The sequence below is a fragment of the Ostrinia nubilalis genome, chromosome 18 (genome assembly GCF_963855985.1).
Source record: "Ostrinia nubilalis chromosome 18, ilOstNubi1.1, whole genome shotgun sequence".
Classification (NCBI taxonomy): domain Eukaryota; kingdom Metazoa; phylum Arthropoda; class Insecta; order Lepidoptera; family Crambidae; genus Ostrinia; species Ostrinia nubilalis.
Window position 1 is genome coordinate 12,041,958 of NC_087105.1, and position 25,773 is coordinate 12,067,730.

The following is a 25,773-nucleotide window of genomic DNA, read 5'->3' on the forward strand; positions in this document are numbered from 1 at the left end:
AATTTACAGAAAATATCGGAAGAAAGGAGGTTCTGTGGACTGGGGCTTGGATTGATATAAATTTACGAAAACTAATAATCACACAAGGAGGAGATTTACGTGACCAATAAGAGGAAGTATCAATTAAATCATTAAGTCTGTTGAGTTTGCTATATATAGGATGGTCAGCAAATTGAAGTACACGGAAAAGATACTTGTCACATAAATATTGGCGGCGTAATTTCAATGGGGGCTCAACACATTCAGCTTGCAAGGCATTGATTGGACTCGATTTCATAGCACCAGCTATAATCCTTAGCGCTTTAGATTGAATCGCATCCAATTTACTTAAACCAACTAAATTACAAGGCTCTAGATAGAAACTGCCATAGTCAAGTACACTTCTTATAATAGCATTGTATAAAAGTCTTAATGACGCTGGGTGAGCACCCCACCAGACTCCAGAAACACATCTTAAAATATTTAAAAGCTTTTCAGATTTTGCAGCAATGCTATAACAATGAGGAAGCAATACTTTTTAACTACCCTAAAACGCTTTAGATGTCGCTGCTCCTGTTTCCTTCATATTTTCATTTTTTTCTTAATTAAAATATATTTCAGAATATTGTTAATTACAATGTGAAAACTTTTTTTAAAATGAAATTAATTTGTTTTAATTTAAAACTGAACGGTGACATTTTTTGTTATAATTTACATAATAGAGTAGTAGAAATTACTATTTAACATATGGCAACTTTGTTTTTCCTCCAAAATGGCCGGTGTTGTTTTTGTTAGGTTGAATGCATTCTTGTTTTCTTAGCCATCGTTTATGAGTTCTGTGGCCCTATTAAAGTATTGAAGAGTCGAGTCAAATTCAAGTTCATTCCTTCGTACCTGCTGCTGTTCTGGTTCATCGGAGTTTTGTTCGTTCCTTCGTGAATCGCGAAGAAACTTTCTGTTATGTTCACAAGTGATCTGAGTTTTCTCAAAGTGCAAATGCTTTTTTAGTGTTGTTGAAAACTTTGCGAAAAGACGCTTTTGGTGTATAATATTATGTGTGTTCATAAATAAAGTAAAATTATTAAATTGAAAAGTTTTTGTTTATTTGCATTTCCATGTGCAATGTAGAATTTTTCCAAATCCATTGTTTTGAAAATAATACAATATGTACACCATAAAGATAAATACTTTCAAAATAATGGATTTGAAAAAATTCTACATTGTACATCAAAAAAACAATAATTCTTTGAAGGTTATGAGGGCCTATGTGTGCGTGAACTGTGTGTATGTGTGCGTGGACTTTATGTATGTATGTGTGCGTGGACTATGTATGTATGTGAGCGTTACGTACGTAGGTTAAGTACAGGGAATTTAACACCAGGCTGTCAATTAGTAGGTTCAAAAATTTGACAGAGAGGGTTCTCTATTTCCTATGTATTACTTTTCTCTATGACATAGAGAAAAGTAATACATAGGAAATAGAGAACCCTCTCTGTCAAATTTTTGAGCCTACTAATTGATAGCCTGGTGTTAAATTCCCTGTACTTAACCTACGTACGTAACGCTCACATACATACATGGTACACGCACACATACATACATAAAGTCCACGCACACATACACACAGTTCACGCACACATAGGCCCTCATAACCTTCAAAGAATTATTGTTTTTATGATGTACAATGTAGAATTTTTTCAAATACATTGTTTTGAAAATATTTATCTTTATGGTGTACGTATTTTCAAAACAATGTATTTGGAAAAATTCTACATTGCACATGGAAATGCAAATAAGTAAACAAAAACTTTTGAATTTAATAATTTTACTTTATTTATGAACACACATAATATTATACACCAAAAGCGTCTTTTCGCAAAGTTTTCAACACTAAACACAGAACACAGCACATTGAGAAAACTCAGATCACTTGTGAACATAACAGAAAGTTTCTTCGCGATTCACGAAGGAACGAACAAAACTCCGATGAACCAGAACAGCAGCAGGTACGAAGGAATGAACTTGAATTTGACTCGACTCTTCAATACTTTAATAGGGCCACAGAACTCATAAACGATGGCTAAGAAAACAATAATGCATTCAATTCAACCTAACAAAAACAACACCGGCCATTTTGGAGGAAAAACAAAGTTGCCATATGTTAAATAGTAATTTCTACTACTCTATTATGTAAATTATAACAAAAATGTCAATGTTCAGTTTTAAATTAAAACAAATTAATTTCATTTAAAAAAAGTTTTCACATTGTAATTAACAATATTCTCAAATATATTTTAATTAAGAAAAAAATGAAAATATGAAGGAAACAGGAGCAGCGACATCTAGAGCGTTTTAGGGTAGTTAAAAAGTATTTGAATTTATTCACCGATGTCGCTGTTTGGAAGCAAGTTTCACTTCGATGACCGTTGTATGGAAGTTTCTTCACCCTGGCCGTTCGCTTCATTCCGGCCGTCGGACTTTTTTTTTTATTTTATTTTTTTCCAAGTGAACACAGCAGTGGCCTGCTGCAGGCGCAGCCACAGATGAGAATCTGGGATGTTATAAAACAATAAATACTACCAATGACCTCAAATGGAATAATTTTTAGATAAAATGCTACCTCTAAAGCCGGGTTTCCAGCGCGTTTTGCCCTACACAATCAACAAAAACATGTCAACACCTACAAAAAATGTTGAATGTTGGTTGACATGTTTTTGGAGACCCAAACTAACCATAGAGAAAAGTAATACATAGGAAATAGAGAACCCTCTCTGTCAAATTTTTGAACCTACTAATTGACAGCCTGGTGTTAAATTCCCTGTACTTAACCTACGTACGTAACGCTCACATACATACATAGTCCACGCACACATACATACATAAAGTCCACGCACACATACACACAGTTCACGCACACATAGGCCCTCATAACCTTCAAAGAATTATTGTTTTTTTTGATGTACAATGTAGAATTTTTTCAAATCCATTATTTTGAAAGTATTTATCTTTATGGTGTACGTATTGTATTATTTTCAAAACAATGGATTTGGAAAAATTCTACATTGCACATGGAAATGCAAATAAACAAAAACTTTTCAATTTAATAATTTTACTTTATTTATGAACACACATAATATTATACACCAAAAGCGTCTTTTCGCAAAGTTTTCAACAACACTAAAAAAGCATTTGCACTTTGAGAAAACTCAGATCACTTGTGAACATAACAGAAAGTTTCTTCGCGATTCACGAAGGAACGAACAAAACTCCGATGAACCAGAACAGCAGCAGGTACGAAGGAATGAACTTGAATTTGACTCGACTCTTCAATACTTTAATAGGGCCACAGAACTTAAAAACGATGGCTAAGAAAACAAGAATGCATTCAACCTTCAACCTAACAAAAACAACACCGGCCATTTTGGAGGAAAAACAAAGTTGCCATATTTTAAATAGTAATTTCTACTACTCTATTATGTAAATTATAACAAAAAATGTCACCGTTCAGTTTTAAATTAAAACAAATTAATTTCATTTTAAAAAAAGTTTTCACATTGTAATTAACAATATTCTGAAATATATTTTAATTAAGAAAAAAATGAAAATATGAAGGAAACAGGAGCAGCGACATCTAAAGCGTTTTAGGGTAGTTAAAAAGTATTGCTTCCTCATTGTTATAGCATTGCTGCAAAATCTGAAAAGCTTTTAAATATTTTAAGATGTGTTTCTGGAGTCTGGTGGGGTGCTCACCCAGCGTCATTAAGACTTTTATACAATGCTATTATAAGAAGTGTACTTGACTATGGCAGTTTCTATCTAGAGCCTTGTAATTTAGTTGGTTTAAGTAAATTGGATGCGATTCAATCTAAAGCGCTAAGGATTATAGCTGGTGCTATGAAATCGAGTCCAATCAATGCCTTGCAAGCTGAATGTGTTGAGCCCCCATTGAAATTACGCCGCCAATATTTATGTGACAAGTATCTTTTCCGTGTACTTCAATTTGCTGACCATCCTATATATAGCAAACTCAACAGACTTAATGATTTTGTTAGCGACGTCAATAATAGTCAAGATTAAGGCGATTACATGGCCGAACGACCTTGAGTATTAGAGCGAGACAACGCGCCTCCCACCGCGCGCCCGCGCTTCTGCCCGATACCAAAGTGCGCTCAGAATACAGATGCGAAGCGCTGCCAATTCTAACATAACTGCCTACGGGAATGTTAACTCGATTTTAATTTACGCAGATCGAAAAAAATTGCGATGCTTATTTTGTGTTTCAAAACAGAATTTAAAAAAAGAAAATAAATCATTATACAGAATAATAATAATTATCGTCAGCATATTTTCAAACTGAAACAAAATTGAAATAAATGATTATATTTCAATTAGACATCACTATACTTTAATTAGTACCATAACTATGAAAAATAAACAGTTATTTCGTACTGTAAAGTTTGCAAAAAGGGACATATCTAAGCAGTTTGAAAGTTAGGCTGACGATATTCGTGTGTCTAACGGCCGAATACTGAAACACTACTCAAATCTGTCACTCAGCTGACGGGCTCCTAAATTTAAGTATCCTTCAATTTTAAATGGTATTCTCAAACGCCACTCAACGGATTTGAAGCCGTGATCAGCTAAGCAGCTCTCAAATGTTTACCTACTGGCAACATTTACCAAAAAAAGTATGTTTTCATTTACACAAATGATAACTTTACGTTTTTTATCCATTACACGCAGCATCGTTTGGTTATGTATTGTCGTTTATGGAAATATACTCAATCAACTTAACATAGAACAGTTTATTTTTAGTTTCTATTATATATAAATCTCGTTTTATCATATAAAAAAATTAATGCTTGCATTTTTATTTAATTAAAATAATAATTTTAAAGGTGATACTTTTTATTGTTGAAATCTATTAAGTGGCGATCGTGGACCGAAACGTAACCACAATTGACATTTATCATTGTTGACAGAGTATCAAATTGACAAATCAACAACACTCTTGGAAATGCTGCTATGCGATGTCCCCATAGGTATTCCTCAGAAATAGGCATGTTTATGTAAAGCGATTTCATAGCAGCTATTTTGGTTGTTACTTTGTGCACTAGTACGATGCATAGTTGGCTGTTCGATGTGGAAGATATCACCTAGTACACGTTCATAACTTCCCGTTGCGTAGAACCGTAGGGTTATAATAAGTATTTGGTCCACTGGTTGTATGGCGTTTGGTGAGGGGTTTCAAAGAGCTTCCAAATTATGAATCCAGAAACAACACCGTTTCTTTTGAGACGCGGAACCTCGCTCGGAATTGAATGTCATTATAATAATATTTTTCAATAGCGTTCAGCCTTATTGCGTTCGTGCGATTAGATCTAGGTATTTCCTCGAGGCTCGAAAGTAATGATAACGATGACACAGACATTATTTACCACTATTTAGGTCGATTTAGGTATAAGAATAGGATTTAAGATACCGCGCAAGCACTCTCAAATTTAACGGCTGCTCAAGACGATTTGACAGTTGTTTGAGTAATGCTTAGCGTTGAATGGCGTTTCAGTATTCGAAAATTCACTTAAGTGGCGTTTGAGTGCAACTTAATTTGAGAGGTGCTTAAAAATTGAGAACTGCTCAAATACTGTTTTGAGTATGCGAAATGTAAGTTTAGGAGCTGCTTAACTATTTGAGAAGCCGTCAAATATTTAAATGGCGTTTCAGTATTCGGCCGTAAGTGAGCTTCTAAACAGTTTTTAAGTGTGTGTACGAGTACCTACCTAAATGTAAATGTCTGTCTGTGCAGGTATTCAAAATATTGGGTCAAATATCGGTCAACATTGAATAAAATATTTTTGATCATCGAATACAATTTAAGACTTTACTTTCTCCGTTATTATTTTTTGGTAAAATCGAGAGAAAAATAAGATTTTAGATTTTTGCGTTCCATTTCAACTAAAATAAATAAACACGGATTGAGCGACATTTTTATATGAGTTACATGTCAAGTACGAATACGAATACTGTGTGTCGAGGTAACGCCACTACAATGTAACATTATGACAATATGAGGGTAGTTTAAAATATTTAAGCCCACCCGAACGGACAAATTCCGCCAGCTGCCAGTCTGCTTGTGATCACGGCTGCATCATAGGCAGCCGAAAAATCAAGCCACATACAAAAACAGACTTATTTTTCTATGCGGTTATTATTTTTGATTTGATTTTGAAATAAATCATATAAAAAAGCTATGAAAAACAGTATATCAGAAAAGATGGAGATGTTTGAAGAAACTTTTGATGGATAATTTTTTGTATTATTTTCACATTTTCATCACTAAACTTTGAAGTTTTGTTTAAATCCAATATCTAATTACTACAAGTGATATTTAGTTATTATCGTTGGAAAGAAGAGATAATTAGATGTTTCCAATGATCTTAAAAACAATCTACTAACACACATTTCATTTTTTTAATCAATTTCAAGTTTTTTATCGTGTTTTATACTTTTGTTAAACTTTGGCTGCTCGTAATTAGCTATCCAATCATTATCTGGATATAAAATGTTTTTATTAGAGTAAAGACATATTGGATCTTCATACCAAATAAAAAAAAACGGTTGAAAACGCGACAAAAAAAGAAGAAGTTTTAGGTCAAATTTCGGAAAAAAAAATCAATAAAAAAAGTAGCTCATTTATGGTCAAATGGGCGAACCTTTATTCAAAATGACCTTACATACGAAGTTTGTCTAACGTTCTACCAAACACCTGTAGGTATATTTTATATATTATTATCAGGGATCGAAATAGGTGGTACCTAACCTTATTCGCGACGAGATGATTGAGCTGGATGAATCGAAAATTTCCTGGGAAAAATTCCGATTTTTTGTGGAGACCAATGAGATATTATTATTACCTACTAATACATAATAAAAAATACCTATGTATATCTCGAAGTATATAATAAATCTAGAATAAATAGATAATCAGACAAATAAATCTAGAAAAAATAGATAATCAGCATCTTGTATACCTATGTATTTAAATTATCTTAAACATTTTATAATACCTATACATATTTCAAATGACGTAGTAAGTACTTAGATCACTTTCATTCAGCCGCCGAACTACTATGAGTACCGAGTGTACCATCTGCGCTATAAATTCTTTATAGAAAAACAAAGAAGCGGAGCGTGCCGATGTGCGACACAGCCTCCCCGTGCGAACGCTAGTGAAAGACTGAGCTCCCGCATTCGCGCGGCCCGCGTGTGGAAATTACAGGGTATTTTGAATGTATGACACGTAATACATTATTTTTGAAAAAAAATGAACAACAATTTTTTAGATAATTAAATTTTCTATCATTTGGTGAAAGAATCATTAAAATCGCTTCAGCCGTTTAGGAGGAGTAGGAAATTTCTTTGGTGAAATTAGAAGAAAGTTAAGAATTTTTTCTGTCAAAACTAATAGTTGTAACAAAAAAAACGAACAACAATTTTTTAGTTTAAGATATTATACATCTCACACATATTTTTTTTTCTTGTTTGGATCATCCATTTAGGAGGAGTAGGGATTCAAAGAGAGGTCTATTTTGCAGTTTTGCCTCACCTATCGCCTTAATGTTGGCAGCATCATGTCAAATAGTGCAAACTAGCTAATTAATCTGTTTCGTAATTAAGAAAATGAACATGAAATTTTCGCCAAAAAGGCAATACCGTAGCGAAAACCATCAGGCTCTCTCGCTTACTCACTCGGTAGGCCTCTTTCTTGCATTATCTGATCTCTCACTTCCACAAAATAGCTTCTCTTTCACACTTTTCTGGAAAATCTGGAATGTTCAGGAAAAAATAGAGAAGAAACGAGACAGAAATATCGGACCTCTCGCTTCGAACATTCTAGAGCGTGAGATAGCAATATGTTTTGTCCTTGTCTTGCACGGATGGTCCGTTGCGCGAGGCAATACCGTAAAGAGAGCCGTTTTAGGTTTTTTGTCAATAACTTCGCCAATTTTGGGAATTTTGTGATGAAACTTTTTGTATAATGTAGATAATTTAATTACGCATCTGTAGAAAATAAGAAACCATTGTAAAACTACCTGCCAGTTGGAGAAAATTAGCAAAAACTGTGGATTTCCCGAAGACAGGGATAGCAATAGCATGTGAAAGCGGGATGGAGATAGCCGCTCCCCATAAATACGGAATGAACCGCTCCAGCTGGCATGTTCAGTTCAGAGAACAAGTGCTCCAAGCAACAAGTGATCTGAAGAAGCAAGAACTGAGAAAAGGAAGCGAATAATAAACGCGAGAAGTCTCAGCAAGTGAAATAGTGGTTTTATTCCTGCACCTACTACGCCTGACATAGTAAGGGCAAGCTCTCAACGGCAGTCATCATCGTCCGGTCAGCGCTCTCGAACACACACAAACGCATACAGTCCACTGCAATCCACCACAGATTTAATTGATACTTCCTCTTATTGGTCACGTAAATCTCCTCCTTGTGTGATTATTAGTTTTCGTAAATTTATATCAATCCAAGCCCCAGTCCACAGAACCTCCTTTCTTCCGATATTTTCTGTAAATTTTGAATCCCTTATTCTTACTCCGACAATTCATTTCAACCTAGACATACATAAGGATGACTACAATGCTAACATTAAGTTCAATCAGATCGTAGACGAACACTGGGGCGATTGGCATCATATCTATTGCGATGCATCTAAGCACTCTCCAACGGGTCATGTTGGCGTTGGCGCATACCATAAACAATATCATATTGTCCATAAAATAAAACTCCGTCCAGAATCATCAGTCTTTACAGGAGAATGTTTTGGACTGTTTAAGGCTTTAGAGTATGCTCTCCTTATGAAATTAAACACAACTGTAATATTTTGTGACTCTAAAAGTGCTTTGCAGGCATTACATAAATTTCCATTTAAGAACAATACTAATTATCCTATTATTACAGAATGCAGGAAATTACTTCACAAATGTAGTCTTAACAGTCATTTAATTAATTTTGCGTGGATTCCTAGTCATACCAATATTCCAGGAAATGATAAAGCTGATAAGCTGGCCAATGAAGCGGTTGAGTGTGGAGATATACATCCGTACACAAATTATTGCCATGACTTAACGGCAGCCCTTCCCAAAGCTTATCTCAAATCTGCCTGGGATGAGAATTGGGAGTTCACTAGCCAATCTAAGGGGAAACATTACAAGCTCATTCAACCATCCATCCTTTGTAAACCATGGTTTGTTAAAATTAATCTTTCCAAAACAGTTACTACCATTTTAACTAGAATGCGACTTGGTCACGTGTGCACTCCAGCACACTTGGCTAAAATTCATGTACTTGATTATGATTCGTGCACTTGTGGTTCTGGCGTCGGAGACTTAAATCACATATTTTTTTACTGTTGCCTATATGATCGTTCCTCTTTTATTAGTTCTCTTTTAGCCATTAAAATTCCTTTTCCTACATCCATCACTTGCCTATTATATACCAATAACATTGATGTTTATAATATCCTAGCCGAATTTATTACCCATAATAATATAAAATTGTAAATAGTAATGTATATTGTACTTATGTAAATATTATTTTATTTTTATTATTTTGTACTTATATCACACCTAAATTGATCCTATGAAAACCATCCTTTGTTCCGTTTCCTTCCGTAATTGATTCGTTTCCCTACCTTTTAACTTTAACCCAATCCCACCCTGTCTAAACGCAATGTCCGCAAAACTTATGGCAAAACTGAACGCAAAAATCAAGAACCCCGTCGTGGCTAAATGCAATCCGCGAGAGCCATAAAGAAGAAAAAAAAAAAAAAAAGTATTGGAATTTATCGACTGAAGTCGCTGTTTGGAAGCAAGTTTGATCGTAGTATGGAAGTTTCCGTACCCTGCTCTATGATTTTGACAGTTTGTGTCGTTCGAGTTGGGTCGACGATTATTTACGATTTATAGTTAAAACTTTAATTAAAGTATGGCTTATTTGAATAGATAATTGGGCTTAAACTTCGTCGGCCCTTTCTATTCCATATAGTTACCTATTTCCTATCTAAATACCGCGAAGGTTAGGTTAGGAACCGCCTGGTAATAAGTACACGTATGCAGTGTTTCTGTTTGTGATTTAGTCCAGTTTGGCTTGAAATGACGTGAATCTTCTTCCGAAATAAAATAAGGTCAAGATGCTTCCCCTAACACAGAAAGATACCCGAGTTCCGCGGGGCACTTTGGGCGGAATAAGAGAGAAAATTCAAAATTGGCTCAGGTTGATATATTCTGATAAGAATTCAAGGAATTTATTTATGTTTCTTCTATTGAATTTATCATTTGCATTTGTTGAGCTGTTCTACGGTGTTTGGACCAATAGCTTGGGTATGTATTTTTTTATTTTGACAGTAAAATTATTGTTAAGAATATCAGCTGATTGTCAAGTGAAGGTTATAATAAAAAAAATGTACTGTTACCTTTAATTAATTCACCAGTGATTTACTGTAGTATAGTGTTGGTGTGTTATTCTGCATTTATAAAAAATATGGAGCTTGTAGTTGAAGTTCTTTGTACATTTTATCATAGATACTCTATTTATTGCTACATCAAACTATAAATGACCACCCAACTAAAATACCAAATGAAACTCATACTTCAGGTTTTAGAAAATGTTTAGTCTGTTATATTACTAAGTATTTTAATTGTTTTCCTTTAACAAAATGATTAATTTCTTTCCTTTTTAATTCAGGCCTGATCTCGGATGCATTCCATATGTTCTTTGATTGCACTGGCCTGGTGGCCGGGCTGGCAGCGTCTCTGGTCTCAAAATGGCGGGCAAACGAAAGGTTTTCCTACGGCTACGCAAGGGCTGAAGTCTTAGCCGGATTCGTAAACGGATTGTTCCTGTTATTCATTGCATTTTTCATCATGAGTGAAGCTGTGGAACGAGCAATAGAACCCCCTGAGGTAACTTTTTATTATTATATTAGTTCTAAGTTCAATATTTAACTTTTTTTTAAGCCTAAGTTTAGTGATAATTTGAAGCAGATTCCATTTCTGGGATGCAGATTAATAATGTCCACACCCAGTTTGTCTTGTTCCTGGGAAACTGTGTTTTTATAATAGCTCTCATGTTAATACATTTATGCTAGTTTCATTATGATCTTTTCAGCCATTTATTTATTATAATTTTCACATATTAACCCACATATTATGCTGAATAAAGTGTTCTTATTCTTACATAAAATATTGCACATTGGTTGATGTGTAATTTCAAACATTTACTTGAATGAAAATTTGTAATGTGTAACATACATAAATGCAACTAATACTGATAACATGACTTATCTAATTAAACCTAACAGGCATATAGCTTTGAGACATGTATCAGATTAGCATCATGTTGATATCAACATAGTTTGTAAAGCAATTCTTATCTTATACTGATAAAGCACATAATAATTCTGAAGTCAGCCAGTCATCTTTGGTTTCATTATAAACTACTATTTGCTTGGATTTGAGAATCGAACCTTAAACCATGGACAAGTCTTCTACATGATTAACAATTTATTTATTTACGCACGTAAACTACCACGGCATTTACTTGACAATTTAATACATACTTAGGGCTTCCACTAAAACTTGCGCGGGCGCCGTACGTCCAACAAGGGTATGCGCCCGCGTCGCAGCGCGAAAAGCAAATTTTAGTAGGGCCCTTGGGTGTTATAATTTCAGTTTGAAATAAAGAATATGAAATTATTCAAAAATCGCATACGCAAATCTGTGCATACGCATTTCAAATTATATTACCTAGATTACGAAACATAACTTTCAATTCTTAATGGGGTGATTAGGAATTTCAACATTATGGCGTCTATAACAATGTTGAAACTTCATTGCACAAATGCTAGTTCGGTTGGCACGTATTTCGTTTTTCCAATTTATATGGCGCCTTTGTTAACAAAATAAGCGTCAAGTTGCGACACAGTATTGATTTTGAGATAGTGGAGTTTCATTGATGACCAATCTCAGTCTTGATGAGGAAAAGTTACTTATAAAATGTGTTTAAGTATTTTTTTAAAGAGCTAATCATCTTCTTCTCTTAAGGAAAATCGATGATGATTCAGACTTTTCGTTTAGGTAATAGTTAAGAACACTTTTTATCGTGCTACTAAGCCAATAATGTGATACGATTTTAATGCTTTTATTAGCCTATTACAAATCAAATCACTTTATTTGTATAAATGTGGGTAAAAATGATGACAATGAACATGGAAAAAAGCACAAACACATTTACCGTTACTGGTATAAAAATATAAAACTTTACAAGCATAATCAATTTCCGTTTCCAGGTAAAACACGAGCGTCTGCTCCTCGTGTCGATCCTCGGCTTCCTCGTGAACATGGTGGGCATATACGCGTTCCACCACGGCCACGGGCATGGGCACGGCCACTCGCACGGCGGCGACCACGGCCACTCGCACAACAACCACGGCCACGGCCACTCGCACGACGACCCCGAGGCGCCCACCGGGGCCGGCTCCGCTATCATGCGGGGAGTCTTCCTACACGTGCTCGCAGACACGCTCGGCTCAGTCGGCGTCATCATATCCGCGATCCTCATGCGAATGTTCGGCTGGATGCGAGCGGACCCCATCTGCTCGATGGCCATCGCTTTGCTCATCGCCGCGAGTGTGATACCTCTAGTGCGGGACTCCGCGGGAGTTTTAATGCAGCGGACTCCAAGCTCGATAGAGCGGTTATTGCCTAATTTGTACACCCGAGTAGTGGGGCTAGCGGGCGTGCACGCGGTGCAAGAACCGCACTTCTGGACCCTGTGTAGTGACGTTCACGTCGGTGCTCTGAAATTAGAAGTGGCTCGGGAGGTGGACCCGAGGTACGTGACCGAGCAAGCCGCGCGGATATTCCGCGAGGCCGGAGTGAAACACCTCACCGTCCAACTGGACTACTCGCCCCTTTGATCCTAAGCTTAAATCACAAATGTACAGTTCCACAGAGTGGATGAGGTTTTTATTGTATATAGAGAATGTGATCTACTGCTACTATCCGTGCGTTGTGCGATAGCAAATTATTACAATTAATTTTTATTTTATATTTATTCATAGTGTTGTGATATAGGAAAAATCTTATGTTTTTTTACCTTTTGGCCTAGGCGCAGACCATCAACTTTTAGTTGGCCGATAGTTGTATTCGATTTTAATTTGTATGAAGAATCGGCCGATACCAAATCGGTGTAATGTGCGCACTTCCATACATGCCCATACTGATTAACTACCCGACTAAACTATCGGCCAACTAAAAGTCAGTGGTCTGCGCTTAGGCTTAATCGCCTCCGATAATTTTGTGTCAAGTGTATTTTTGGCGATGTTTGGTGTATTTTAATACAAACGAAATATTTTTGTTTTAATAAATAGGATAGCAGTCAAATATCGCCTCATCTTAAATAATTCTTCTGTATATGTATTAAAACTTATCTAAACTTTTTAATTTAAGTAATGTTACGTTTTATAGTTCTTTATATCTTTTATGAATAGTGTAATATTCCTTATATTTTTACTTCAAGAATTTATTTTATCTAGAGTAGCTGCTTTGTATTAATGAAATTGGTTTTAAAATGCATTTCTGTTGATACACATTCCAGTATTCCTTTTCTAGTAGTGTTGAAAGTTGTCATCGAATCGAATGTCTAATGATTACTTGAATTGTAACATCTAACATTAAAATGAACATGTAAATGAGTGTATAAAGTCCGTAATTTGAGAGATTATAATTTGACAGTCGGAAAAGAAGTTATATCATGCTTACAAAGGTCTTAACCTTTTCAACGCCAATGACGGATACATCCGTACATCAGGTTGACCGCCAACGACGGATTAATCCGCCTTAAAAATGATGTGAGTATTATGTGAAGTGAATAATAATGAATACAATGATTATATTGATATCGTATTTTATCAAGCGTGGCGTCAGAGTGATGGCTTTTGTATTTGACGTGGCGCTGAAAAGGTTAAGAGCTGCAGAACTCGGAATTAAAATTGAGAAACAAATAAAAGCCTTCTTAGGAGCGAGGAGAGTTGAAGTCATACTTATTATGTTGATGAGACGAACAGTAATGCCTGAACCGTAATTTCAAATGGGATCTGTTCATCACTTTTACTCATATCAAGATGTTCTCATGAGTGAAAGCGACAAATAGACCCTAAATTATGGAAACTGCTTTATGAGTCTTGTTGAAATGAGTCGAACGTCAAATTCTTTCATCGTTCTATTGCTTGTATCTAAAGCTCTCTGGGCCTTATTACAAAAAAGTTAAACCCAGGACGAACTGACATTTCCATACTAAAATAAGGGGGTCTTTGTCAACCAATTGAAGTAATGCTCTCCCTAACTGGCATTTTCGCTATTGTAATTAGTAATTTTAGATCCTCTATTACCTACTTGAGTGATTTTGAATCACAAACTAATCATAAATACAAATTGTATTTAATGTAATATAGCTTAACTAAATCCAAGTTTTTATAGTGTAAAGATCTCGGAACCGCGAGTTTTAGTTTATATTTCTATGGGTTGATATACCCTAACTTTTGGCAACCATAACGCCTTGCGATTAATCACTTGCAATACCATGCTCGGCAGATTCGAAGTTTTATTTTGCATCAATTGTATGTTTCGGCATTTTTTATCTTATTCGCCCACCGAAGCGAAGATATATCCCCTAATTATTTGTCAATGTGCATCAACCGTATCAAATAGAAATTGTTTAGATAAATAAATAAATAATGCCATCATTCCTTAACAAGTGAATGTGTCAGTGAACGGGTTAATTAATTAATCTTTCATAGAGACAATGCCTTAGCGACACTGTTCAGCGGCAGTTGTCAGCGAATATACATTAAAATAAAAAGTTTTATACGAACTTATTATTATTTTTTAAGTTATTAAACACGTTCGGTGACACTTTCACATAATAAAATATTAAGGAATTCGCATTTATAATATTAGTAGGACTATGTCTTACATAATATTATTCTTTTAAAGTACATTTTATTGGATAGCCAATGCAATGTACACAAAAGAAACTTAAGGTCACACGATTTTATTGTAAACAAGTATTCTACAACTTTTTGGCCCTTGGAGGCGATAGTAAAATTTAATTTAATTGTTCGAACCCCGAAAATAAAATATCTATTTAATTTTATTTCTTGTTTTTTATTCGTTTTGTGTTCTGAATGGTACATAAAATCCCTATAGATAATTTTTGGTCGATGGAAGTGCGGGGTGCGGGGAGCAATCCGAGCGTCTTTATTGTGTGCGTGTGCACTCATGGATAATAACGGTACCGATAAACACTCAAACATTAGCGGAGAATAGTGGGGCGCGTTTTCGTGGATGGAACGATCTATGAGTATTTCTCAAAAAAATTGTACGTAACGAAACGGTAGTAACGAAATAGTAAGGCCATAAGGCTTGTTATACATTGGCGAAATATTGTGAATGCTCTTCATTTATTCAATTCGAAATATTTGTAAGTACGCACCCAAATACGGGGTAATATTAAGGGGTTAGAAATAAAATAAGGGAGTAATCATTCCAGGGTACGGAAACTTCCATACTACGATCAAACTTGCTTCCAAACAGCGACTTCAGTCGATAAATTCCAATACTTTTTTTTTTTTTTTCTTCTTTATGGCTCTCGCGGATTGCGTTTAGCCACGACGGGGTTCTTGATTTTTGCGTTCAGTTTTGCCATAAGTTTTGCGGACATTGCGTTTAGACAGGGTGGGATTGGGTTAAAGTTAAAAGGTAGGGAAACGAATCAATTACGGAAGGAAACGGAACAAAGGATGGTTTTCATAGGATCAATTTAGGTGTGATATAAGTACAAAATAATAAAAATAAAATAATATTTACATAAGTACAATATACATTACTATTTACAATTTTATATTATTATGGGTAATAAATTCGGCTAGGATATTATAAACATCAATGTTATTGGTATATAATAGGCAAGTGATGGATGTAGGAAAAGGAATTTTAATGGGTAAAAGAGAACTAATAAAAGAGGAACGATCATATAGGCAACAGTAAAAAAATATGTGATTTAAGTCTCCGACGCCAGAACCACAAGTGCACGAATCATAATAATCAAGTACATGAATTTTAGCCAAGTGTGCTGGAGTGCACACGTGACCAAGTCGCATTCTAGTTAAAATGGTAGTAACTGTTTTGGAAAGATTAATTTTAACAAACCATGGTTTACAAAGGATGGATGGTTGAATGAGCTTGTAATGTTTCCCCTTAGATTGGCTAGTGAACTCCCAATTCTCATCCCAGGCAGATTTGAGATAAGCTTTGGGAAGGGCTGCCGTTAAGTCATGGCAATAATTTGTGTACGGATGTATATCTCCACACTCAACCGCTTCATTGGCCAGCTTATCAGCTTTATCATTTCCTGGAATATTGGTATGACTAGGAATCCACGCAAAATTAATTAAATGACTGTTAAGACTACATTTGTGAAGTAATTTCCTGCATTCTGTAATAATAGGATAATTAGTATTGTTCTTAAATGGAAATTTATGTAATGCCTGCAAAGCACTTTTAGAGTCACAAAATATTACAGTTGTGTTTAATTTCATAAGGAGAGCATACTCTAAAGCCTTAAACAGTCCAAAACATTCTCCTGTAAAGACTGATGATTCTGGACGGAGTTTTATTTTCTGGACAATATGATATTGTTTATGGTATGCGCCAACGCCAACATGACCCGTTGGAGAGTGCTTAGATGCATCGCAATAGATATGATGCCAATCGCCCCAGTGTTCGTCTACGATCTGATTGAACTTAATGTTAGCATTGTAGTCATCCTTATGTATGTCTAGGTTGAAATGAATTGTCGGAGTAAGAATAAGGGATTCAAAATTTACAGAAAATATCGGAAGAAAGGAGGTTCTGTGGACTGGGGCTTGGATTGATATAAATTTACGAAAACTAATAATCACACAAGGAGGAGATTTACGTGACCAATAAGAGGAAGTATCAATTAAATCATTAAGTCTGTTGAGTTTGCTATATATAGGATGGTCAGCAAATTGAAGTACACGGAAAAGATACTTGTCACATAAATATTGGCGGCGTAATTTCAATGGGGGCTCAACACATTCAGCTTGCAAGGCATTGATTGGACTCGATTTCATAGCACCAGCTATAATCCTTAGCGCTTTAGATTGAATCGCATCCAATTTACTTAAACCAACTAAATTACAAGGCTCTAGATAGAAACTGCCATAGTCAAGTACACTTCTTATAATAGCATTGTATAAAAGTCTTAATGACGCTGGGTGAGCACCCCACCAGACTCCAGAAACACATCTTAAAATATTTAAAAGCTTTTCAGATTTTGCAGCAATGCTATAACAATGAGGAAGCAATACTTTTTAACTACCCTAAAACGCTTTAGATGTCGCTGCTCCTGTTTCCTTCATATTTTCATTTTTTTCTTAATTAAAATATATTTCAGAATATTGTTAATTACAATGTGAAAACTTTTTTTAAAATGAAATTAATTTGTTTTAATTTAAAACTGAACGGTGACATTTTTTGTTATAATTTACATAATAGAGTAGTAGAAATTACTATTTAACATATGGCAACTTTGTTTTTCCTCCAAAATGGCCGGTGTTGTTTTTGTTAGGTTGAATGCATTCTTGTTTTCTTAGCCATCGTTTATGAGTTCTGTGGCCCTATTAAAGTATTGAAGAGTCGAGTCAAATTCAAGTTCATTCCTTCGTACCTGCTACTGTTCTGGTTCATCGGAGTTTTGTTCGTTCCTTCGTGAATCGCGAAGAAACTTTCTGTTATGTTCACAAGTGATCTGAGTTTTCTCAAAGTGCAAATGCTTTTTTAGTGTTGTTGAAAACTTTGCGAAAAGACGCTTTTGGTGTATAATATTATGTGTGTTCATAAATAAAGTAAAATTATTAAATTGAAAAGTTTTTGTTTATTTGCATTTCCATGTGCAATGTAGAATTTTTCCAAATCCATTGTTTTGAAAATAATACAATACGTACACCATAAAGATAAATACTTTCAAAATAATGGATTTGAAAAAATTCTACATTGTACATCAAAAAAACAATAATTCTTTGAAGGTTATGAGGGCCTATGTGTGCGTGAACTGTGTGTATGTGTGCGTGGACTTTATGTATGTATGTGTGCGTGGACTATGTATGTATGTGAGCGTTACGTACGTAGGTTAAGTACAGGGAATTTAACACCAGGCTGTCAATTAGTAGGTTCAAAAATTTGACAGAGAGGGTTCTCTATTTCCTATGTATTACTTTTCTCTATGAATCATTCATACTATTTTAATAAAATTATTTTTGTTCCATCATGTTTATCCATTTTGAGTCGTTCTCTGTAAGCTTTTTGCCTTTCGGCATTGGTTTTTGGCGGCATTCCTAAAAAAACAAAATAAGTAATCACATAAAAACGTAATCTAAATGATTTGATTATTTTTTGCTGGTGGCACTTCTGTAAAGCAGATAGTATCCAATCCTTTTGTTATTGACGCTCTATATTTTTTTAAATAAATTAAGTAGTGAATATTACCTACTATGCTTAGTCAGGTAATAACAGTATACACTCAGCATTATGTTGTACTTTTTCGTAACGTAACGAAATTCGTAAAAAACGTAACGAAATATTAGACAAAATGAGATCAGAAACAAGTATTTTTTTGATAAACGCTGTTACAGCAAATATAAAAGCTTACTAAATGTTCGTACCACACGTATTACAAAAAATGGTTAAATGAAGACTTACCGTTCTATATAAAATCGCTGATTTTACTTCCTGTTACGAAAAAGTAATCCCACAAAACACACACGTTTTCACTGATTTTCGCGATAGATGTATGGCGGAGACGTCAGGCCAACAGCCATTCAGAGTGCAGCTATTGTTGTCCGTGTAAAAAAAAAATGGAATTGTTCAGAAACCATGGGAAAGTAGAAATAATCGTAACTAAAGAGTAAATAACGAAATAGTAAATGAGAGCGACTCATTTTGTTTTTTTGCTTTAAATTGCTAATTATTATATCACCCCATAGAAAATCAATTTGATACAGAAACTGCGATTACTGTAGAACGATAATACAAAGAAATTTACAATAATTTAGTTACGTATCGCATTTTATGAAACAAAAACACATGAAAAAGCTAGGGTGGCAAACAGGTTTTTGTATGAAAGGTAAAAAAGGACTATTTTTAAAATATCTAAATATTTGGTAATAAGTAGGATTATAGCTATAATTCTTCGTTATCTTAAAGATTAATATTCATCCTTCAAAATTGTGTGTGTGTTTTTTTTGTGTGATGATTTATAAATATAAAACTTTTGAACTGTTTCAAAGCACACTTTTTTTTTTCAAGATGTACATTTTTTTTGAGAAATACTCCTATATCAACATCACCAGTCTAACTTTTATTTCAAGAAAACGTATTATTAACGTATTTAATGCAAAATGTAGTTGGTAGGAGATTCTCATTTAACTTCAACATAAGGCTGCAGCTATTCCACCAAGGATGTGCAAACGCAGATTCCAACGTAGTTTATGTAGAATCGAGATACGGACGACAGCTGGTGCATCAAGCTAAGACTTACCCTACACAAGACCAATAGTCGCCATCTTGGAAATTTAGGCCCGATTTACACCAAAGAGAGGAAGCTGAACGGCTAGGTGATTATCTTCTCTTCGATTTAGTGGAAACTGAGCCTTATCATTATTTTCATAGGGCCGAAATTGTGAACTCTAATGAAACAACTAAATAATATTTTAAACATTTTTTACATCCTCAAACAGAACTCATATACAACAAAATTAAATAAGAAATCTTTAATTTATTCAAAATTTATTCTTTTATAATAAAATATAAAGAAAACGAAGATCTATAAACGCAAATAGAGTCACATATGATTTTGTGCTAAGTAGATGTACTTATTTAATTTTTAACAGTAAATAATGAAAACGTACAATATATTTTATGTGAAGGGATTAAAATACTGTTTCAATGTGATGATTCAACTGACGATATGACTAAATCCCTTGTGAGAGTATAATTTCGAGTGCGTTTCAATCTCTATTTATACAGGTGATCGTTTGATCGTATTGCGTCACATGTAACTCTACCAGCGGTTCACACTAGTCTTATTCTGCTATTCAATAAGTTTTTTAGCCTTGAAGTACCGGCGAAGGTAGAGTACTTGCCATGTGGCCAGTCCAAGGAGACAGACCATTGAGAATATGCTGAAGAATAAGACACGGTTGTTGGTGGACTCTGAAAGAGAATAACAAATGATACTGTTAATTAGACGTTTTTGTCTGCACTTTGATAAGCAGATTGTTGTAACCATTTGCAGAAATAAAGTATGAGAAATGATATTCTTAGATAACGCGTAGGGCCTATGAAACCTAGTAAACATTACACTGCGAAAATTGCTCATATTTCGTGTCATACAAGGATACTTCCTCAGGGCTAACATTTTTGAGGTGTCAGCAATCGAATTCGCATACGAATCTGTGTTATTTTAAATGCGATATTATTATTATCTTTTGTGCAGTTACTAGAGTATGCAGCAAAAAAAACATTAATCTGGATTTACCATTTGTGTCTCTCATTTCCTCTTCTGCCTTCCTCATCAGAGTGAAGTCCTGCACAATGGCTTCTGACAGGTCTTCCAGTCTTTTCAACTCAAGCTCCATGGGTTTCAACTTCGCTGCTTCCGCAATCTGTATGGACCAAAATATTGTTAGAGCTTGCATAAAATTATGTTCTAAAACTCAACGATTTAAAAAATAACAAACGACATTAGTGATTTGTTAAGCTTCAACCATATGTAGATGACCCACGCTGAACTGTCCCACCAAACTCAATGACAGGGGGGCGCTACCATCGTTCAACTATATGGTTTCCAACATGGCAAAAATCGGAACCAGCGATCCGGTATTGACGGTGGCGCCCCACTGTCAATGTCATGGATAGGACAGTTCAGTATTTTGGAACTATACCGCGCGGACTGTCATGGGTCGCGCGCCCTGTCATTGGCCTATGATCGCGCTGGCGATGGCGATCTGCAAGCGTTGGTGTGGTTGAAGCATATTGTTGAGTGCTCACATTAACAAGTAATTACAATACCAATACACAAGGAGTGGAAATAACAAGGACGTAAAAACATAGCAAAGTAAAATTCAATCAAATAACTCCATAGCATTCAGTCAATACACACAAATCTCAATAAATAACACAAGAAACCTTGATTTTCAACCGACTTCAAAAAAGGAGGAGGTTCTCAATTCGACCCGTATGTTTTTTTTTTTTTTTTTTTTCTATGTTTGTTACGCGATAACTCCGCCAATTATGAACCGATTTGGACAAATCTTTTTTCGGCGTATAGGTAATACCTCAAGGGTGGTCCCATTTAAATTTAATAATAAAAAAACAACCCCCAAGGGTGGAAAATTGGGGATGAACTTTTTTATACGCAATATCTCCGCCGATTATGAACCAATTTTTTTTTTGGTCTCAGTGTACTGCCTACCTTCAGTGGTAACATTAAGGTAATAATTAGTTAACTAAAAAGCAAGAAATAAGTAAAATTTTATAAAAAAAAAATAAAACCGACTCCAAAAAACCTACACTAAAACGTAGAAAAATAATTACTAATTACCTACTTATTTATCTACGTAATTAGTAATTATTTTTCTACGTTTTAGTGTAGGTTTTTTGGAGTCGGTTTTATTTTTTTTTATAAAATTTTACTTATAGTGAACTCATTTACTAGAATTAATCTAGATTCTAGCAGATCTATTCCTTGACGCCATTCCATATTCAAATTCTTTATTTGTCTAAAGGTATTTTTATGTCAACTATAGATTGCACTATATCAGTTAGTGCTGTGAAGTACCTATCTGAAGACACTCCAAATATCAAAGAGTAGCCCTGCTGTTATGCTTGTTAATCAACTTCATAGCAGTTTGTAAGTTATATTCCTAGCCTTGTGGCTACATCCACATCTTACAGCACTATTAGCTAGCACTATTAAATTATTATTAGCTAGCAGACTAGCACCCTTAATGCTTCAGCCACACCAACGCGTGCAGGTCGCCATGTGATGTGTCTGCACGCGTTGGTGTGGTTGAAGCTTAACACAAGCATATAAGTTTCTTACTTTGGGGCTAGCTGGTGCTGTGTGAAATTATTCAACGATTTATAATGGAATGGTAGGTTAAAATGGTGATTATGTGCAATAAAAATAAATATCAGCACATTTGGTAGTGAGTGAGTGAATTCAGTTACAGGAGCAAACCACTCTGTTAGTAACTATTGCTTTATAAAACTTACTACCCAAGAGTTCTGGCATTTGCAGTTTGACAGAGATGAACCATTGACAAAGAAAATAAATTAGCAAACATTAATATAAAAGCATTAAGCCTTGGCCATTAAAAAAAGAAGAAATATGCAAGACTGAAAATACAACTTTACTTAAATGTTGAATTATGTTACTTATTTGTTACACTAAGCAGAAATTAAAAGTTACTGTAACAATACAGTAAATAGATAAATGTTGCAGAAATTATGGTTGGCCAAAATAATAAAAATAAAGAGAGAAATAACTAAGGTCAAAATCTAGGTAAGAACTTACTCCTTCATAGTTTTTGGCTTCAATTCCAATTTTGATATCAAGAGTGACATCTTGAGAGACACCACGGCGTTCTGTAAGGTAAACAAATTTTTATTAACATTTCATAAGACTTTCTCAAATAAGTTTTTTCTCAGGAAATCTAGGTTTTTCATCCGCTACCTTTACACTTGTTACCTTTAAAACAACACTTCATTTTCAAAAGTATTGTTTATAAGAAAAGTTTATAATAATTACTTGTCAATGTAAAATACCAACACTCTTAAATAATATGGAATGAAGATACAGAAGAACAGTTTTAATAGCATTATCAGCAGGACAATATTAATATAAAAAGACAAGATAAAAGTTTGAGATGCGACTCTTAACACTAAAAATTAAAAGATAAAACTTGTACAAAAATTAAGTTTGTTTAAGAACTTGTCTGTGTGCTTATCCAAGTGTGATTTTTTTTTCATTCAGTCTAGGTCTTACCTGGTGGTACTTTAGATTTGAAGCAGACCTCGAATGTGTCATAGGTCTCTGTGACAAATGAGAATTTTCCTTTAGTTATTGTGTCTTTCTGTGATAGTATGTGGCCTTTTGAATCACGAATCTGCAAAAGAAACGATATTACACGATTAGTTCAATGTATTCAGATAATTCCACGATGTAATGAGGTTCTAATTAGCTTATTTGGGATATAACCTATCAATTATCACAAGTATTTTCTTACAAATTGATAAGTTTGTGGAAATAGTTCTTTTGGCTTTCTCTAACTCAAAAGATCATTGATCAAGCGATGGAGCCTCGAAGCCGGCTGCTCATTTACATAGAAATAGTCCATTTGTGTGTAAAAAACAGGGTGCATATCTCCGTTTTGTTTCGAGCCTTTTTAACTTACAATGTAGTCGACTTGCTGCCCGGCAACTTCTGTAACCTCATATTCGCCTGCCACGAGAACTTTGGCGTGTAATTCCTCCTTCAGACACTTCTGTGTGTTGGGAGCGAGGCTCCACATGATTGCTTCACTTCCATGCCAGAGCACACTCAGAAAAAGTATCAGAGAGTACACGTCCATTTTCTTAACTAAAACTATTACTTATCGAGCACTAAATAAGTCAGAATGCATAACATACAGAACTGAAAATAAACATATTTCTGTGTCAAAAGACCGATGAGTTGGCCCGAAAAGAGAAACGTCAACGAATCCGGGCGTCCATGAAGCTACAGATAAAATGGAGGCCAGACTCCCAATACCTACTTGAAGCACAAACTAAGTATCAGTATCTCGCTCTCTGTGGGCAGACTTGCTCTTTCTAAATAAACAAAAAATATAAAATTGCTCAAATTCAATGAAACCAATGTAAAATCTTTATTTCTTGACATAGGTATCATTAAAAATGATAAGTGTAGTTACTGGTAAAACGTTTTAGGAAGAAATTACTGTAAAAAATGTGAAAAATGTTTACAATGATCCAATGTCGGAAATCACGAAATAAACACTTACGCGTGGAATCTTATGTCACTTCCAGGACAGCACGTACTACCGCAACCACGCACTACAAAATTTTGCACCAATTCTTGTGATAAAACAATGATTATTTCCTGTAAACAATCTCAAACGAAATTAACTGCTTAATAAACAAAATAGTAAACAACCGCCATGATGGGCCGGATTGGGCCGATGTTGCCACATGGTACCGATTACCCAGGAATTGGGATTGTAATTCCCTGATTCGCCAACACATTAACCCTTCATTTGGCAGTGATGCTTTTAAGCAACAACCACTTTGAATATTTCTACAGCACCAAATAATAAGTTTTGTGCAAATCATTCGATTTTGTTACGAAGCTTAGTTCAGCAAAACACTAGTAAATCGGTCGTCGACTGAGTTTTGAGTGATTTCATATCCATATTTCTGTCAGACGCCAAGATGACGCGCAATGAGAATAACAAAGACGGAAGTTTTATGATTTTGTACTATTTTATCATCTCTAATTGTTTTTGTTTTGTCTAAATTTTATTCATAATAAATCAAACTAATCATATAAAGTAATATTTGGCGTAGAAACTGTGTTTTCTAATACATAACATGCTTCCGAACCTCGATGTTGCCTAGAAGCATCAGTGCCAAACATATAACAAAATAGGTTTAGCTTTTTGTTAATACAAAAGAGTGTCAATACACAATAAATCAATCATGAAATATACAGGGTGTTACTTTGCATTCTTGCCATATTTACAGAGGTTACTATATTACTGATACTGAACACAAATCCGTAAAAAAATAATGCCCGAAAAAATTTTTTTTTAATCTTGAGTATTTTATTTTATCGACAATCTGTTAAACACACCACTAATTATCGTAACGCATGCACATCACTTGTTGGCGATGGCGATGGAGACTTTTTTACTTTTTATTGTATTTTTAAATATCTATTGCAATCTATTGTCTTTAAAATGTCTTTTTGACACTTGTAAAAAACTGAGAAATCCATCAAACACAAATCACGTTATAAATAATACAAAAATGACTGAAGTGTATTCAAACAACGAATAATTTAATCAAAATGGTGCTTGGAGTGTCTGCAAGACGTCTTAGACGAAATGCTTGACGTACCCTTAGCGTTACAACCAAATGCTCTACTACCAGCAGGATGGTGCTCCCCCACAATAAGGACGTCAAGTGCGCGAATAATACGTTTGGTGAACAGTGGATTGGACGAGGGGTCCAGTAGCTTGGCCACCACGATCCTCGGACCTGACACCAATGGATTTTTGGAGTGACTTGAAACGACTGGTATGCGCAGAAGAGATAAACAGTGTAAACGCGTTACATGAAAGGATTGCTTTAGTGAAACTGTGATACAAAACGTTTATGTGTGCGAAAACTAAAGCGAACAACCTACGCTTCGCCGTGCTAGACTGTGCCTTCATAAGAACGGAGGACACTTTGAACACTTGCTTCGCAGTACGTAAACTTTGTAAGTAGGAACTTATGAATAAATAATTAATTGTGAATAAGGTGATTTCATTTCATACTTAATTTATTAATTTGTAAAAATAGGGTACAATGTTGAAAATTAATTGA

General features: G+C 34.8%; 2 protein-coding genes across 2 annotated transcripts; one reads left to right on the plus strand and one right to left on the minus strand.

The window, feature by feature from the left end:
- The first annotated feature begins 9,894 nt into the window (after window positions 1-9,894).
- Window positions 9,895-15,196, plus strand: LOC135080732 (zinc transporter 7). Its single transcript, XM_063975444.1, has 3 exons — window positions 9,895-10,362; window positions 10,727-10,944; window positions 12,330-15,196. The coding sequence occupies exons 1-3, from the start codon at window positions 10,173-10,175 to the stop codon at window positions 12,957-12,959; spliced, it is 1,038 nt and encodes a 345-aa protein (XP_063831514.1). The 5' UTR covers window positions 9,895-10,172; the 3' UTR covers window positions 12,960-15,196.
- Window positions 15,197-19,828: 4,632 nt separating this feature from the next.
- On the minus strand, window positions 19,829-23,893 carry LOC135080733 (transmembrane emp24 domain-containing protein bai). Its single transcript, XM_063975446.1, has 5 exons — window positions 23,583-23,893; window positions 23,174-23,294; window positions 22,703-22,773; window positions 20,663-20,789; window positions 19,829-20,337 (listed from the first exon to the last, which is right to left on the minus strand). The coding sequence occupies exons 1-5, from the start codon at window positions 23,757-23,759 to the stop codon at window positions 20,216-20,218; spliced, it is 618 nt and encodes a 205-aa protein (XP_063831516.1). The 5' UTR covers window positions 23,760-23,893; the 3' UTR covers window positions 19,829-20,215.
- Window positions 23,894-25,773: the final 1,880 nt, after the last annotated feature.

Excerpts from the sequence above, each read along its gene's own strand:
- LOC135080733 (XM_063975446.1), bottom strand. The coding sequence starts at position 23,759 with ATGGACGTGTACTCTCTGATACTTTTTCTGAGTGTGCTCTGGCATGGA. Across the intron at positions 20,790-22,702 it reads AAGCCAAAAACTATGAAGGA|ATTGCGGAAGCAGCGAAGTT; the intron begins GTAAGTTCTTAC and ends TGGTCCATACAG. Across the intron at positions 20,338-20,662 it reads GGAAATGAGAGACACAAATG|AGTCCACCAACAACCGTGTC; the intron begins GTAAATCCAGAT and ends ATTCTCTTTCAG.
- LOC135080732 (XM_063975444.1), top strand. The coding sequence starts at position 10,173 with ATGCTTCCCCTAACACAGAAAGATACCCGAGTTCCGCGGGGCACTTTG. Across the intron at positions 10,363-10,726 it reads TGTTTGGACCAATAGCTTGG|GCCTGATCTCGGATGCATTC; the intron begins GTATGTATTTTT and ends TTTTTAATTCAG. Across the intron at positions 10,945-12,329 it reads GAGCAATAGAACCCCCTGAG|GTAAAACACGAGCGTCTGCT; the intron begins GTAACTTTTTAT and ends TTCCGTTTCCAG.